The following is a 19,028-nucleotide window of genomic DNA, read 5'->3' as shown; positions in this document are numbered from 1 at the left end:
TACTGCATGCTAACCCAAAACGTTACGAATTGCACCAAGTGCACAGCACTACCGCTAATCCTGACTGAGGTAGTTACCGTACAAGTGATTACAGTATTGCCAGATTGCCAATCTTTAAAGTCCACTTTGTGCCTGAAATATGCAAAGGGCGAAATTTTGTGTGAGACATTTTTGTATTGCTAGTATGTGAGAAAACGCGCTGCGGAGTCAGAGTGCGCGAATTTTTCTTCGCCATGTATAAGTTACCGGAAATGTGGAAATCGTTCGTTCAGATCCTTCGACCTCCTGAAACTGACATAGCGCTCCGTCTGCGAGGCCACTTTTGTATGGCGGGAGCGGTAAATACCAGTCAGAGAAGTTCAGTGGCTTCACGCATTTCGGGATGCGGAGGCATCAGACGCGCTACAGTAGCTGCAGCGGACTGTGCGTTGGACGCGTGCTTCCGCCGGCGTGCAGGAACTTGCGGATTCCCGGAAATGTAGCCGGGCCGGTGTAGGTGAGCGTGTTGTTCCAGCCGGTGGCGCATGCGCAGGCGTGGTCCGGGACGGCCTCGCGACGCCGCCACGCGTCACCGGATTTGCCGCATGGCTGGCGCGCCCGCCCTTGGAGCACCTGTTGCGCCTCTGGCAGGTCATCAAGAGCGAACTGAGTGGCTCGGGCGACGGCCAGGTCCCACAGAGGCATGTTCGATGATCGTCGATATTTACATACTGTAATGACGATGTTCGATGTTTGAATGTCGAAAGATTGCCAACTTCGATGTTAAAAGGGAGACCCCACCTGAGGTTGCAGAGATGGGTAGCTCGCGAACGAACGAGTGCAAAGGAACGGTTCACCAAGATGAACGAAAGGACCGAGGAACGAATTCCAAGGAACGATCGGTTCATAGTTCACTTCGGTCGCGGCGGTCTACTTATAGTTCCCGAGAACGAGGAACGATCGGTTCATAGTTCACTTCGGTCGCGGCGGTCACTTCGGCAGTTCTCGTTCCAGCCTCGGTCGCGTGCTCGTCTCAGTCTCGGTCTCCCTTGGCCGCACTCGTCGTTCTTCGCATGACAAACTTCATTACTGCGAACTTAATTCTTATTATTATTGCTGCATTAAATTTAATAATGCAACATAAAAACCTAATTTTTACTAAGCATGTGACGCAAGTGTGATGAGAAAACCATATTTTATTTTATGCTTCCATAAAGTCTCTACTTCGCCTACGAACTCAGAGACAACGTGAAGTACATATAGGGTGTAAACGATTATTGTTTACAACGTAACATAGCTATGTAGTGGAAGTCGAAACGAAGAATTTTAAACAAGACACTTGTGGTCTATTAAGTTGGGAAACAACCACCAACAGGTTTACAAGACTACGTGTGTCGCCTGAGATTTTCATGTTCTCTTCTCCAGCTCTCTACACATCGTCATCGATTGTTTCGCAGTTGTTGCTTGCATTAGCTTGTTATTTATTCACTGCCTAATTATTACTTGTTTGTCTGTTTGTTGTATCTGCTCGTAACGGGCAACACATCGTCCGTAATTAGCAAGCAGTCTGTACTTGGGGCCGGTTTTCGGTGCGCCACCCTATATTATTTCCCTGCGATCAGCCACAGAACACTACAGTTGGCTAAACGGGAGATTCTGCAGACTCACAGAAATTACTTCTAAAAGAGTGTAAGAATTCTGTAATGAACAAAAATTCGATACTCCAGTGGGGAGGCAAGTGCTCCCCCTTGGTGCCCTCCATCCTTCAGTCACCTACACTACTAGTTTTCAGTTTTTCATAAGAACCATTCCAAGCACAAATGAACGGTGAACGAGTAAAAATGGACGGTTCCCAAACAAGAACGATCAGCAGTGAACTAGTTCCCAAGGATGAACGAGTTTGCCTATCTCTATGAGGTTGTTCGGCGGCCTGGTGCAAATCCTTATATTTTACACCACTTTGGCGATTTGCGCTTCGAATCTCTTTGTGAACATGTCTCTCTCAACGACACCACTGCAACACATCCGCCACCTGCCAAACGTGGCCACGGGTTAGGGGTGGCGGAGCAATATTTTTGGACGAACCATGGCAAGAATATCGGCTATTCTCGTTGCTGAGCGTGGAATGAGGAGGTTCTCCGCTTGGTCTATGGAAACACTGACAAGAAGGAGGGACACGATGGCAGCACGTGTGTACTAGAACGAGCTGTGAGGAGCAAATCCTGCTCTGAGAGGAATTTGTGGTGGACTGCATCATCAGAACAGTTGGAGGAGTGATGTTCGCCCTCCCACGTATGACCCCAGTTGTTTTTTGCGCCCTAAAACAAACAAACACCTCGGTGTATATGTAGCACTACTGCCAACAACACGAACAGCGTTTACGATGCTTATCGAAACCCTACCATTGTTAAAATTGATATACAATGTTAACAATAGCCGGCCGAAGTGGCCGTGCGGTTAAAGGCGCTGCAGTCTGGAACCGCAAGACTCCTGCGGTCGCAGGTTCGAGTCCTGCCTCGGGCATGGATGTTTGTGGTGTCCTTAGGTTAGTTAGGTTTAACTAGTTCTAAGTTCTAGGGGACTAATGACCTCAGCAGTTGAGTCCCATAGTGCTCAGAGCCATTTTGTTAACAATACAACCCGACTGATTTTTGTTGAGAGGGGGAGGGGAGGAATGTTGATGACGCGACGTATCTAGAACTCTTTCTTTACTCATTTCCGGACAAAATGCTCGAAAGATACACACACACACACACACACACACACACACACACACACACACACACACACACAAAGTTCACAACGACACTACGATGGTACAGTACGCTACTTGTGTAGGTTGATGATGAATAAGGCTCTATTTACTCAGTCATTCGGTTTTCGCCAAGGCAAGACTAGGAGCCGAGATATAAGGTACGATTTAGAAACCATCGTTCCTGTGAAAAACAGCACGAAGTGTTGAGGGCTGTTAACAAGAGAGTTCAAATTGATACCTTATTTCTAGGTTTCCAAAAGGCTTTTGACACTGTACCACACAACCAGCTTGTAGTGGAATTGCGTGCTTATGGAATATCGTCTCAGTTATGTGACTGGATTCGTGATTTCATGCCAGAGAGGTCACAGCTCGTAGCAAACGACGGAAAATCGTCGAGTAAAACACAAGTGATTTCTGACGTTCCCCAATGTAGTTTTATAGGCTCACCCTAACTATATAAACGGAAAATTTTGGAAATTTTTGGTAAGGTCTCATGGGACCAAACCGCAGAGGTCATCGGGCCCTAAGCCTACACACCACTTAATCTAACTTAAACTAACTTACGCTATGGAGAACACACACACCCACGCCCGAGGGAGGACTCGAACTTCCGACGGTGGGAGCCACACGGACCGTGACAAGGGGCCTTAGACCGCGCGGCAACTATATAAACGATTTACAATGTGAGCAGCTGTCTTAGGTTGTTTGCAGATGATGCTGTCGTGTATCGCCTAGTAACCTAATTAGAAGATCAAAACAAATTGGAAAACGATTTAGGAAAGATAACTGAATGGTGCGAAAATTGGTGACTGACCCTAAATAAAGAAAACTGTGAGGTCATCCACATGAGTGCTAAAAGGAATCCATTAAACTTCGGTTACACGATAAGCCAGTCTAATTTAAAGGCGTAAAACACACAGAAAGTGTCGTGGGGAAGGCAAACCAAAGACTGCATTTCATTGGCAGAATACTCAGAAAATGCAACAGATCTACTAGAGTGTGCCTAAAGCACGCTTCAGTCTTCGCAGTACTGCTGCGCGGTCTGCGATCGTTACCAGATAAGATTGACGGAGTAAATCGAGAAAGTTCACAGAAGAGCAGCATGTTTTGTACTATCACGAAAAGGGAGAGAGAGTGTCACGGGCATGATACAGGATTTTGAATGGACACCATCAAAACAAAGGCGTTTATCGTTGCGGCAGAAATTTCTCACAAAATTTCAGCCACCAGCTTTCTCCTCCCAATGAGGAAATATTTTGTTGATGCCGACCTACATAGGGAGAAACAATCATCGTAATAAAATAAGGGAAATCAGACCTCTCGCGGAAAGATATATGTGTCCGTTTTTCCGCGCGCTGTTCAAGAGCGGAATAATAAAGTATTAATTGTGAATGTGGTTCCATGTACGCTCCGCCAGGCATTTAAGTGTGATTTGCAGAGTTCAAAATGGTTCAAATGGCTCTAAGCACTATGGGATTTAACATCTGAGGTCATCACTCCCCTGGACTTGGAACTACTTAAACCTAACTAACCTAAGGACATCACACACGTCCATGCTCGAGGCAGGATTCGAACCTGCGACCATAGCAGCAGCGCGGTTCCGGACTGAAGCGCCTAGAACCGCTCGGCAACACCGGCCGGCTGATTTGCAGAGTATCCATGTAGATGTACATGTAAACGTTGGGCACTGTGAAGAGCTCTCCACACTGTAACGTTGTACATCACTCCACGCGTAATACGGCACTGGCCCCTCCGCTGGTTTTCCATTGCCATATGGTTTTTAAAATACTGTTTGCCCTTCCTCTTGTAAGCGCATTGGCAGTTCTTCGGTTGGCATTACGAGTTCGCTCAGGTGACAGGTGGCAACGAGCCCGCATGCAGGGAATACAAAGCACCAGGACGCAGAAGCAAGGAGCAGCGCCCCACATACCGGCCGAGTCAGCAGCCTCGCGGCACGCCCAGCTGCCAACACAATGCGCCTGCGTGCGTAAGTATTAAGACAGGCGGTCTGGGCGTGGCCTCACTGCTGCAATGTGCTGACACCTACCGCCTAACTGCAGGTGCGCCCGTCACGAGCTCTGCGACGCAAAAAAATGTGCTTTTGTTCTGAACACGTCGAGCCCTACACAGCAAATTTAACAGAAATCAGCAAAGCGTATTCTATCGTAAATGATTCTTGCGTATGCATTCAACGATTTTTAGTTAGATGACTTCGATACAGAAATGGCAAGCATATTTCATTAACATAGGCCCTATGCTGCATATTTGGTTCTCAATTATTAATATGAATGCCATAATTTGGATTAATGTCTATCACTACACTACTGACCATTAAAATTGCTGCACCAAGAAGAAATGCAGATGATAAATGGGTATTCATTGGACAAATATATTATATTAGAACTGACATGTGATTACATTTTCATGCAGTTTGGGTGCATAAATCCTGAGAATTCAGTACCCAGAACAACCACCTCCGGCCATAATAACGGCCTTGATACGCCTGGGCATTGAGTCAAACAGAGCTTGGATGGCGTGTACAGGTACAGCTGCCCATGCAGCTTCATCACGATACCACAGTTCATCAAGAGTAGTGACTGGCGTATTGTGACGAGCCAGTTGCTCGACCACCATTGACCAGACGTTTTCAATTGGTGAGAGATCTGGAAATTGTGCTGGCCAAGGCAGTAGTCGAACATTTCTTGTATCCAGAAAGGCCCGTACAGGACCTGCAACATGCGGTCGTGCATTATCCTGCTGAAATGTAGGATTTCGCAGGGATAGAATGAAGGGTAGAGCCACGGGTCATAACACATCTGAAACGTAACGTCCACTGTTCAAAGTGCCGTCAATGCGAACAAGAGGTGACTGAGACGTAAAACCAATGGCACCCCATACCATCACGCCGGGTGATACGCCAGTATGGTGATGACGAATACACGCTTCCAATGTGTGTTCACCACAATGTCTCCAAACACGGATGTGACCATCATGATGCTGTAAAAAGAACCTGGATTCATCCGAAAAAATGACGTTTAGCCATTCGTGCACCCAGGTTCGTCGTTCAGTACACCATCGCAGGCGCTCCTGTCTGTGATGCAGCGTCATGGGTAACTGCAGCCATTGTCTCCGAGCTGATTGTCCATGCTGCTGCAAACGTCGTCGAACTGTTCATGCAGATGGTTGTCGTCTTGCAAACGTCCCCATCTGTTGACTCAGGGATCGAGACACGGCTGCACGATCCGTTACAACCCTGCGGATAAGATGCCTGTCACCTCGACTGCTAGTGATACGAGGCCGTTGAGATCGAGCACGGCATTCCGTATTACCCCCCTGAACCCACCGATTCCATATTCTGCTAACATTCATTGGATCTTGACCAACGCGAGCAGCAATGTCGCGATACGATAAACCGCAATTGCTATAGGCTACAATCCGACCTTTATCAAAGTCGGAAACGTGATGGTACGCATTTCTCCTCCTTACACGGGGCATCACAGTAACGTTTCACCAGGCAACGCCGGTCAACTGCTGTTTGTGTATGAGAAATCGGTTGGAAACTTTCCTCATGTCAGCATGTTGTAGGTGTCGCCGATGGTGCCAACTTTGTGTGAATGCTCTGAAAAGCTAATCATTTGCATATCACAGCATCTTCTTCCTGTTGGTTAAATTTCGCGTCTGCAGCACTTCATCTTCATGGTCTAGCAATTTTAGTGGCCAGTAGTGTACATCTGTACTCCGTGAACCACTGAAGTGCATGGCAGAGGGTACATTCCTCTGTACTGGTTATTAGGACTTTTTCCCGTTCCATTCACATTTGGAGCACAGGAACAATGATTGTTTAAATGCCTCTGTGCACGCTGTAATTAATCCAATCTTATCCTCACGATCCCTACAGGTGTGATAAGTAGGACATTGTAGTATATTCCTAGGGTCATCATTTATAGCTGGTTCTTGAAACATTGTTAGTAGACTTTCTTGGGATAGTTTGCTTCTAACTTCAAGAGTCTGCCAGTTAAATTCTTTCAACATCTCAATGACACTCTCCCTGCAACCATTCGTGATGCTCTTCTCCGTATATATTCAATATCGCCTGCCCATCCGATGTGGTACGTGTCCGACACACTTGAGCAATATTCTAGGATGGGTCACATGAGTGATTCGTAAGCCATCTCCTTTGTAGATGGATTGCATTTCCCTAGTATTTTACCAATAAACCAAAGTCTGCTACCTGCCTTACACATGACTGAGCCCGTGTCATTGTTTTGTGGATCACTTCTGTTACCTTTCCTGTAGATGGGTATGACCTGGACTTTCTTCTAACTTCTGGGCACACTTTTCTTTTTCAAGAGATCTACAGCAGAGAACAGTTAGAAGAGGAGCTAACTCGGTGGAAAATTCAGTATAGGATCTGATAGGAAGTCCATCGGGCCCTGGAGCTTTGTTCAGCTTTAAAGTTTTTGGCTTCTTTGCAACACCAGAGACACTCGTACTTATCTCAATCATCTTTTCAATGGCATGAGTATTAAATTGGGGCAGTTCTCCCACGTTTTCCTTTGTAAAGGAATATTTGAAAACAGAGTTAAGCATTTCTGCTTTTGTTTTGTTACCCCCCCAACTGCAGTTCCATTCTTGTCCGTGAGTGACTGGACACTAACTTTGGTGCCACTAACAGCCTTTACGTAAGACCAGAATTTCTTTGGGGTGTGTAAAAGATCATTTGGTAATATTCTGCTACAGTAATCAGTGAAGACTTCCTCTCTATCTACAGCACCATGCTTTGTTCTGCACCTATTATGCAGTAGTCTGTTTCTTTAGAACTTTCTTTACAGTGACTGTATATCATAGAGGATCTCTCCCATTATGAACTGTCCTAATGGGTAAAGATCTATCTCAAAATGAAACCATTCTTAAAATTAAATCCAACATATTCAACAAATTAATCAAAAAATTTTTTTTATTTATATGTTGGTACCATACCAACAATATTGATACTCACGGAAAATTAAAAATCTGTAATAAAATCAAATCACAACAAATGAGGAAAATACTGTTGGTCAGCAACAAAAACAATGAGGAAAAAATTCTGAATTAAAACTCCCCCAAGAGGAGAAACAAACAAATTGCAACGAATGACGGTACTTCCTACCACATTAGGCAATGATAAATCTGCAATTTACCAAAACTGCACACAATTATAGCAAGAAATAGGTAAGAATTTTGTAATAAATATGAAGCCTACACCCCAGATTTCAGGAGTGACATGTGGCCTGCCCTCCCTTCCCCCCCTCCCTTGTGGACATCTAGAGATGGGTACACATTATTGTTCTGTCATTAATTCATTGCATAGTGCAAGCTTTTGAGTGAATCCCAGCACTGCATTACCAGCTGCTGTGTAATTCTTTGCTTATATGAGCTGTACTCAAGTAATTATATTTCCACATTATTAAAGACTGGCCTGAGTGTCTTTGTATATGAAATGAAATGTAAGTGTCTCTCCCAGTAAATTAAATAGTTATACTATCTACATTACATTTTTATTATTCAAAACATACAGCTGTGTGTTGACTAGAAGCTTTTTTTACATTATGTACTTGAATTTTCTGTTATTTTGGCCCTGATTATTGACATCACTTTCTGGATGTTCAGCAGCAGAACTGCCTGCTCTGCTATTAATTTTCCACCCATAATGCAGTCTCTTGAAAGATTTATCTATACTTTGTGAAACAAATATACTTTCCATGTGTTAGACAGCATTTTCTCTGTCACAAATTTCACACCAAAATGATTTTTAAAAGTAAATCAATTGACAGGAAAACAACAGATCTGGGCCTGAGTCAGGCATATGGATTCGTATAACTGACAAAAGAATAGAAAAGGAACAGATTTCCTTTGTCTCCTGAAACTTTGCTGTACAGAAGTGTGCTGGTTGTGTAAAGTTTTTATGCCACTGAAATATTTTGTCAACCATCGCAACAGTTCACAACTACTGCCTGATTACATGCATATTTATTTCTTTTCAGGGACACCTTCTGATACAGAATTGGTTTTTGTGCCTCTTGAATCGAGGGCTGGTGTAACGGAGAGTGTGGAAGATGTTGATGACTCTAGTGATGATGATGATGATGATTTCATCTTCCCATTTGGAGGCTTCTTTGGATTCTCCAGCTTCATGCAAGGTTTGAATACAGTTCTCTTTATTAATTACTGTTTCTTTCAAATTCTTTTGGTTATTGTGTAACTTAGATCTTATGTGGGCACAATAGGTAAACTGAGTTGATTTAACAAGTTGAGAGGGCACCCATGGACTCGGCATCATTTCTGTCATAATGTGGCTTTGTTTTATTTAACTAAAGTTAAGTGCCCACTAAGTCAGGCACATTATAATTTGAGAATATATTTGTATCAATTAATCTTTAATGTGGATATTGGCCAAAATGCAGTTTCATTTTTAATAAGGAAATGTTAAATCAGCAAAAGGAGTGAAGTACACTAAAAATGAAGTAGACAGAAAAACAACAGCAGTTCACCATTTGAAAGTCCTCTTCCATAACAGTGATTAGCTAATGATCCTCCATTCCGTAGATGTTTATGAAATGCGACAATCAATCATACAGTTTATACAGAAAAAGGTTCATGGTCCATATAGTCACCTGCAAATGTAGGACGTGATACACAGAATTTTAGAAATAAATGACTAATGTTGTTTCGTTTGAACATAACAGAGTTTTACTAGCCATGGTTGTATTGGAGGTGGCAAATGACCTAGACTTCCAGTTACCTGTTAACTGACTTAATCAGTTAATTTAATGCGGACCTTGAATGGCAGTGCAACTCAATATTTATCACACTGACAGAGAAAAAAAAACAATGCCTAACCAGCAATCAAATTGTAGACCTTTATTTGCTCACCTTTCTTCTTTAAATACAGTCTCCATCTGGTGATTTTCATTTTGTGGCCATTAGGCTGTAGTCAAAGTCCCAGTTCTCTGTCTAATGTTTGATCATCCCCAGCTGGAGACCTCATCAGAGGCTACAACGACTCAGAAAGTCTCCGTTATAGGATGCAATGTAAAGTGTGTAAAGGTGACTACCACCTATTTGTTTGCTGTACAAAGCCACAATTGTCTCAAGAATGTGAAGTAGTACTTTGTTATTAGGTGCACAAGACACAGACTACAAAATAGACTCTCTTTAATATTCCAGATTTCATGAGGAGAATCACTGATGTTCTGAAGGGCCTTCCAGATGGAGCATTCAATTTTGGCAAGGAGGGTAACACCACATCAACCACTAAGGTATGTATTGCATAAATATGGTTTTGACTAAAGCATATATGTGATCATTTCACCACATCTAAAATAGAATCCCGAGTAAGACATATGAGATTTCAAAATGGAAACAGAACATAGTATCCTTACATCATACACCCACAGTAGACCCACATATTTTTGCCTATACTATTTTTGAATAAATATGAAAATTGGTAACATTGCTGCATTGGAAACAGGCTATGGAATCATCTCTAGTAATAGATATTTATTTATTGCCTTACTGTTGTTTACTGTGAGGGAGAAACAAATCCAGCTACTTTACCGCATTATTTACACTGGTCAGCCAGAACATTATGACCAATAGCCGGCATGTCCACCTTTGGCATGGATAACAGTGGTGAAGCATCATGGCATGTAAACAATTGGTAGATTGCTAGAGGGAGTTAGCACCACATTTGCATGCACGTCACCTAATTCCCATTGATCCCACAGTTTGATCAGGTTCAGATCTGGCAAGTTTTGGAGGCCAGCACATCAACTGTAACTCACCACTGTGTTCTTTGAACCATTCCATCACACTCCTGGCCTTGTGACATGGCACATTATGCTGTAGAAAAATGCCACTACTCTCGGGAAACATGATCACCATGAAGGGGTGTATGAAGTCTGCAATCAATATTCGATACTCCTTGGCCATCATGGTGCCTTACGCAACCTCCACTGGATGCACAGATGCTCATGTGAATGTTCCGCAGAGCATAATGGGGCTGCCACCAGCTTGTCTCCAGCCTGCCAAACAGGTGTCAAGCAGATGTTCCCCTGGAAAACAATGGATTCGTGCCCTCCCATCGGCATGATGAAGAGGGTATCAGGAGTCATCATATCATGCAAAGCTCTGCCACTGCATCAATGTCTGGTACCAATGGACACATGCCTATTTCAGTTGTAGTTTCTGATGTCATGGTGTTCACATTGGCATATGCATGGGACATCAGCTGCAGAGGCTCAGAAGCACTTGTACTCTGCCCAGCATTAAAAACTGATGTTGGTTCTGTGACAATTCACTGCCTTTCCTGTTTTACCAATCAGCCCACCCTTTGGTGCCTGACATCTGTAATGAGGGGTGGCTGCCCAATCACGAGACATCTGAATGTGGTTTCACCACATATTGAAGACACTCACCACAGTCCTTGAACACCTGACATGTCCTGCAGTTTCTGAAATGCTTGTGCGGAGCCTCCGGGCAATCACAATCTGTCCTTGGTCAAACTCAAATAGATAGTGCTCCTCCCCCATCCTACACATGGACAGCATGCTAACTGATACTACATGTACCATGCAAGTGTCTGACTAGCAGTCATCACTTGGCAAGTGACTCTGCTATTGCCTGGAAGGCTTTATGTTGATAGTAGGTCAGTGGTTATAATGTTCTGGTTGGTCAGTGTGTAAAGTTGTATGTGTCTGCTTTTGCAGACAACTCTTCATTGTCCACTGCCTGTAACAATACTGAAGTACATGGACTAAAGCATAGAGTAGACCCTTGAAGCTAATGATTAAAAAAAAAAAAAAAAAAAAAAAACTAAGATCATATGAAATCCATCTCCAAACCGGATCAATGAATGAAGTACACATTTGACAGATATACACTTTTTTCTTTGTGTTTAATTGTAAAATACAGAAAACCATTAAATTTCGATGTATAGTATTCTTCTTTTCATTTATTCCATGTCTTTTGCAAAAGACATACCCCATGCCCTCAAAGTGACATAGACTGATTTTTTGATTTTTAAAATTTTTCAGCTAAAAAATTCCACTTCTAAGTCATCTTTGCATACCATTTCTGGTGTATAGAGAAAGATTGTGCAGAATTTAAGATACTAGACTCATGCAGATAGATGGGTTTTCCTAAATTTCTTAAGGTAACAAAATACTGGTATTGTCCCATTCAAGGGCAGCGGGGGCAGGGGCAGCTGCCCACCACCCTCGACTTCTTTTTACGTGGACTGAACACCCATACTGCTCAGCCAAACTGATATGCATATTAATTCAGTATCAATTTGAAGAAAGCCATAACATATAATGGATACTGAATAGCACAAAGAGTACCTAGAGCAATTTGTCATGACATCCAAAAATTTATTTTCTTACTTGCTGCAAAACCAACACAAGTCCCTCTTCAACCTGGATCTGTTGCTATTCATGCTTGTAGTTTCTTTAAAGACACAGCTGACTTTCTTCCCCATTTGTTTCCAATCCAAGCTTGAACCAGTTTTCTATTTTCTCATTGCTGACAGAATGTTGAACTCCAGTTAAATTTTGCTTAATTTCACAGAAAGCTTTCAAAGACTGTATTGTCCTTATATTAGAATACAATTTAACATTCCAACAGAATGCTTCCTTACTAAATAATAAATATGAGACATTGCCCTTTTCCATAAACTTCAGAAAGACATATAGAAAGTATAAAAACATTATCATTTCTTTTATAGGTTGTTGGAGGTCATGTCATTACTGTCAACGAGACTGTTTACAAAAATGATGATGACACAGGAGTCTACAAAATTCAGGTGATTGAAGTAAAGCCAACAGAAGGGGCTATTGATTCAGAGCAGAACCCAACTGAAACATCTGATTCTGCCTCACCTGAGCAAGTCAGTGAAAATGACAATGAAATCCCTAAGGGAAAGGTGGGTTCTGATGGTGATGAACTTACAGCTTGAAGTTAAGCAGTTGCAAGTGTGCCTGCATGAAAGACTGATGATACCTTGTGTGATTTAAAAGCTGCTTGCATAGAATTTTCGCATCAAAACATCTTCAGACCTGTCCTGTATAAAATAGCAGCTTAATAACTTACACACACTACTCACATTTTCACCTTTGAACAAAAATGTTATTGAAAGAAACCAAATAAGCCTTGTATACTGCAAATTTTTATTCCATAATTTTAAAAGCAGTCTCACGTACTGGCATATGTACATAATTTATGTGTAGTATTATATAAAAAGTGCATTTTGCTGTATATAAATTGCAACAGTAAAACTCTGCTGTACTTGACAATAGTGAATCTCCAGGAGGCAGTATTATAAATTGGAATTAGCTGATTCAGTATTGTAGGCTTGTGCAAAAATCTGTAACCATAGGTTGTTATTTTTTCAAAGTGTATTACTTTTGTAACAGTATGTAATGTATTACACAATGCTTGTGCATGTGAAACAAATATAAGCACAATTACATGACTGAAAGTTTTATGATTCATTTCGGAATAAACCATTTACCAGAATTCCTTCAACTAATTAGTTAAATCTCTCTCTCTCTCTCTCTCTCTCTCTCTCTCTCTCTCTTTCAGTGTGTGTGCCTAATTATTGTGTTCACACGTTTGCTTCCTGTTTTGCTTTTTTTGCATGTTTATTTGTAACTAAACACTGTGCTTCAGCCACCTTTGTGATGGGATTTTACTAGTTCTCTTTTTTATAAACACTAATACAAAAGCAAATGCACTCAAACTGGTAAATTCATAATACTTTGAGCAATGGGATTTAACAAAAATGCCTGTTAGGTAGTACTTTCTAAATTAATTACTACTATTATTTTTAAACGCAACACGCTGAACCTTAGATGAAATGGTAAAAGGGGAAACTAATGAAAAATGCAAAAACATCTTTTACTGTTTTCTTTGAATTATTGTGAGACACAAAATTTTGTAGTAACTAATCAGAAATTCCTTTTCTCAGTGTAGTAATCTGTACATGTTTTTATAACTGCTTAATTATGTTTTTCTTTCTCACTCAGTAATCTATGTGTGTTGTATAACTGCTTAATGATGTGTTTGTATTCTATCAAAAACTGTTTCTAAATAATTTGGGGTTAAGGTTTTGATTTATTTTATGTTTTATCATGTTTGTTGTTACTTTCTCTATCTGCATGATACTGCTGATCTATTACATGTTTTTTTCATTTCTCTGTTAATTTCCCTAATTTAGACTGAAGACGTAGCCGAGAGATTTGACAGAAGCTACTCTGAGAACACAGAACTACTTGAGTCTCCTGAATATTATTCTTCTGTTTTTTATGACAACTTGGACAATACCATAGATGCTGGAAGATATGTCGATCTCAGTCGCGATACTTATGTCAACGCAGTGCTCAGTGATCAAGCAGTAAAAGGTGGAATGGTCATGATTGACCCTGATGCAGAATTAATTGATGTCAACACTGGCGAAGTAATAGATTTCTCAGGCTTACAAAACACCATCAACGAAAAATTCAAATGACAAAGCAGATTAGTGTTGACTATCACCAAAGATTATTCATGACAATAATTTGTGGCATAACATCTGACAGAAAGGACTGTCAATGCAACTTGCCATGAGGACTGAGAATGCTACATGTCTCTTGCCAAGATGTGAAGAAGAAGATTGAAATTAATTTATTTATTGAATCCATGCAACGTAACTCAGGATAAATGTTTTGTACAAAGTGAGTGTGTTTTGTTGTATGTGTGTGCGAGTGTGTAATACAATTTTTTGAAATACAATTATTTATGTGTATGTATGTGAAAAGAGAAAAAAGTTTGTTAATTTTTTAAATTATTGTAATTAAATTTTTAATTGGAAATCTTACATGAAATTCTTTATGTCAGTAAATGAGTAAGTTTAAACAGGTAACTATCACACTGTCTGTGTACTGCACTTCTTGCAACCATACAACTTCTTATTCTGGATGCTCTTGGTTCCTCATCATAACACAGCATGCGTATTCTGGCACATTCTGTGAGAATTAAGTTTGCCTTCTTGTGTTTTCAAGCTGTAATGTATTGATAGTACCTAACTTTTAACATCAGTCATACTTCAACTGTGAGGGTAGGCTAATCATTAGATTCTTAATGCACACAGGCCAAAGAATATTTGGATGAACAACAAACATCTTGTAACATACGCATTTTGATAGTCAGTCAGAAGATTTGTTTATGTTCAGGAAATAAATTTTCCACTCATGCTTAAATGATTTGCATCAAGCTGACTGAATTTTTATTGTTAGAAGCAATTTTTTGGAACTGTGAAAAAGTAAATGTTAGTGCTGAGGTATAATGAAAGAGATGAATAATTGACAATTCATGTCACCTCAAGTACATATGAAATCCTGATTAGGTAACACATTACAACAGACACAAGGAATACATATGAAACATAAATGTACACAGAAATATTGGTGTACTGTCCATTACTCTGCTTTCATGACATTGCATGAAAACACTGGCTTGCACAGTGCTTAGATGACTGGAACTTTACAAGAAAGTTACCAACAACAGAGAATTATCAACATTTTGAAAACCTTGTCATCATTTAAATGTCATGTAGTGATCTTAATTTCTACCTTGAGAATGATATTTCATATGGCTTTCAATTTGCTGTAATTACACAAAGGTTCAGGAGATGCTATTGTCCTTAGCAGCTCTTATAATTATAGTACAATAGTCCTTACTGAAAACTTATTCCTATTTCACCAGTTTTTACACTTTCTTATTAATTTCTTCTTATTTGGTCATATGTTTTCCCGCAATTTTGAATTATTTGATCAGAAAGAAAACCAGCTGTTGCTCCTTTTGTGCTATCCATTCTTGATTAGTGTAAGGTAAATTTTGTTTTCCAAATAACATTCTGTGCAATGAATCTGAAACTATTTGTACACTAGTTTCCTGCTTTTCCACCTGTATACAATTGAAGGTTTGATTCTAGAGTGGTGTCATCAGTTTAATTTTTGTCATAGTTTTCAAAGGTACCTCAAATAGAACTTATGGCACATTATTCTACAAAGTGAGATTGACTGAAGTTGAGATTCTCATCTTTGAGTATTACTATATAGATTGCTACACAATGTGACAAGTGCAAACATTTGTTTGGGACTGGGATCTTTTAGGTATTGTTAACACTTACTCTGTTTACAAGTGAGATCATGTGGGTCAGGGAATATTGATTAATTATGAGGTTTAAAATGAAATGCAAATACAGGGTGACAATTATTGAACTATATGAAATAAAATCATTGTAACTGCTGAATGGTTTTTATTAGGATGTTTAAACTGCACAGTGGCCATGGGGCATGATGGGAATTAGTATGTGCATGCGCACATGCCTTGTTTTTGAAGCCCACTTTCTTTTGGATGGGTTCATCAATAAGCAAAATTAGCTCATTTGGGGGACTGAGAATCCACATTTCATGATCAAGAAGTCTCTTCACCCTCAGTGGGTGACTGTGCGGTGTGCAGTGTCTAGTCATGGAATAAATGGTGCAATATTCTTTGATGGCACAGTGACTACCAAACAGTATGTGAAGGTTTTGGAAGATTGTTTCATCCCCATTACCCAAAGTGACCCCGATTTCGACAAGAGGTGGTTCATGCAAGACAGAGCTCAACCCCATTGAAGCAGCAGTGTTTGATGTCCTCGAAGAGCACTTTGGGGACCGCATTGTGGCTCTGAAGTACCTAGAGGCCACTGGCATGGGCCTCGATTGTCTGCCATATTCTACGAATCTGAACAAATGCGCCTCCTTTTTGTGGGGCTATATTAAAGACAATGTGCACAGCAAGAACCCCAAAATCACTGCTGAACTGAAAACAGCCATTCAGAGGTCATTGAGAGCATCAGTATTCAGCACTTCTGCAGGTCATGCAGAATTTCATTACTTGTCTGCGCCACATCATCGCCAATGAGGGCAGGCATATCAAACATGTCATAACCTAACATGTTTCAGACAGTTCAATAATTGTCACCCTGTAAGAACCACACTTAAGTCACATCATAATTATCAGTTGCCTGTACCATGATACACAGCGACTAATTGAAGTTTTCAGTACTTTGTATCACAAATTAGCTATCATATCACATTTTCATAGTCTTACTACATTAACTGGAGCACATTATTCTGTGATAAGCATATTTTTTTGTAATTATTATCACCCTTTTTCCAGTTGCCAACACTGAGTGGTAGATTTTTGGCAAACTGATTTAGAATATGGAGTTTCAGAGCAATCAAAATTCATTTTGTAAGTTTTGGTGGCTCTGAAAATGTATCTCCCCGATTTGACTGGCTGTTACATGTAGGTCTAGGAGCTCTACTACAGATATGGTGTCAGGGAAGACCTCAGGGTACCATCCCATGTCTCCAGTAAGTTTGAAGTACTGTTTGAAAGTGAAACTCAATGACACTTCTCCAGTTGAAAAGACTAAAGCATTCCATATGGAGGTAGATAATGGAGTTTTCTATTAACTGTTCACAATCTGATGATATGGCAGCCCATATGGGAGATGTTGGAAGAAGAGGGAATGGCACCAATATGCATAGTGTTTATTTGGCTGGAATACATATTGAACAAGATACCACACCAGCAATCATGACAGCATAGGGTGCAACCAGTTGTATCGGGTTATAGGTTGCAGTCTATTTGTGAACAAGTGATGCCCATTGAGTGGATCACATAATTGTATTTAGAGAGTGGTGGAGAGGTTAAAGATGAGAAGTGACACTAACAATGTTGTGTCTAGACAAGACAGCCTAGACACAATGAGAGGAAGCCGAAAGGCACGCGCTTAAACTCACGCAGGCTGGCGTGAGGTCTGAAACAGGATACGTAATGAATGCTATAAAGAAAAGTACGTAGCTTCTGGAATACTCAACTTTAATCCACAACTGTAGAACATCGCTCTCGATGATACATGTCATTACCACAATATATATAGCAAAGGATTATGGCACAATATATATAGCAAAGGATTACGGCGCCTTGCTAGGTCGTAGCAATTGTAGCTGAAGGCTATACTAACTATCGTCTCGGCAAATGAGAGCGTAGTTGTCAGTGAACCATTGCTAAGAACGTCGACTGTACAACTGGGGCGAGTGCTAGTAAGTCTCTCTAGACCTACCGTGTGGTGGCGCTCGGTCTGCTATCACTGACAGTGGCGACACGCGGGTCCGGCGTATACTAATGGACCGCGGCCGATTTAAAGGCTACCACCTAGCAAGTGTGGTGTCTGGCGGTGACACCACAAACAATATTCCAGAAAATCTTACAATCTGAAAGATTGTCTACATAACTGACAGAAGTTCTTTGATTTTGAATCAAGACAAAAAATCTGAGAAGTATGTGATTATGTAGATAAGGACTTGACAGTCATTTGTGCCAGTGGAAGAGCATATAACTTACTGAACCAAAAAGAGTGTGTGTGTGTGTGTGTGTGTGTGTGTGTGTGTGTGTGTGTGTGTGTGTGTGTGTGTGTGTGTGTGTGTAGGGGGGCTAGCATTATCTCCTCTCCCACTAGATAAAAATGATCTTTACAAACCAAAGTCACATCTTGCCCCACCTTGAGTGCAGGTGTCTGTTCACTACCTATTTGAAGAAAGATGGAACATAACTTATTTTGACTACTGATTAGTAGCAAGTGCAACCAGAAAAAAGTGTCAAGATAGAACTTCCAAATAAACAATAGTCTTTCATTTGCTTTTTGTAAATCTGTGCCTGTGTAGTTGTTACTTCAAAGTATCTGCAGAACAAGAGCTGTGATTCATTTATCATGTTGTTAATGGCTAAATTTTTACTGTTTTTGAAGGGCACACTTAAATTTCTCTACATTAGAAGCTAGCTGTGGATCTTCACAGCAGGCTGATATTTTGACAATATGTAACTGGATACAACTACAATTTTCACTAAAAGTAATTTCCTCCCAAAGATAACTGCACTGTCTGCAAAAATTTCTAAAGTGTGAGCAATGTAATCTGCTGTGTCATTAATGCACAAGAAGAATGACAACAGTTCTACTGAACTTTGCTGGGGCACAGATAAAATTGTTTGTGTGATTGTGGGAAAACTCTCCATCTACAATATTTTCCTTTTCAAAAAGTTATCGGTCCAGATGTAGATGAATATCTGGTTATTTTGTTTAGTAACCATCTGTGTGGCACTGAACTAAATTCTGAAGACTTCAGAAGCACCAAATCTATATTGGAACCTTTGTCCATGGCTC

General features: G+C 40.8%; 1 protein-coding gene across 1 annotated transcript in view; it reads left to right on the top strand.

Moving 5' to 3' along the window:
* LOC124802698 (icarapin-like) overlaps positions 1–14,672 on the top strand; it is a 50,689-nt gene extending 36,017 nt beyond the window's left edge. The window contains exons 2-5 of the mRNA XM_047263640.1: positions 8,758–8,913; positions 9,941–10,032; positions 12,498–12,695; positions 13,989–14,672. Coding sequence (XP_047119596.1) covers positions 8,758–8,913; positions 9,941–10,032; positions 12,498–12,695; positions 13,989–14,279 — 737 coding nt within the window. The 3' untranslated portion in view covers positions 14,280–14,672. The remainder of the gene's footprint in view (positions 1–8,757; positions 8,914–9,940; positions 10,033–12,497; positions 12,696–13,988) is intronic.
* Positions 14,673–19,028: the final 4,356 nt, after the last annotated feature.

This window comes from Schistocerca piceifrons, chromosome 6 (assembly GCF_021461385.2).
Source record: "Schistocerca piceifrons isolate TAMUIC-IGC-003096 chromosome 6, iqSchPice1.1, whole genome shotgun sequence".
Lineage (NCBI taxonomy): Eukaryota > Metazoa > Arthropoda > Insecta > Orthoptera > Acrididae > Schistocerca > Schistocerca piceifrons.
This window is presented reverse-complemented; position numbering and strand designations above follow the sequence as displayed.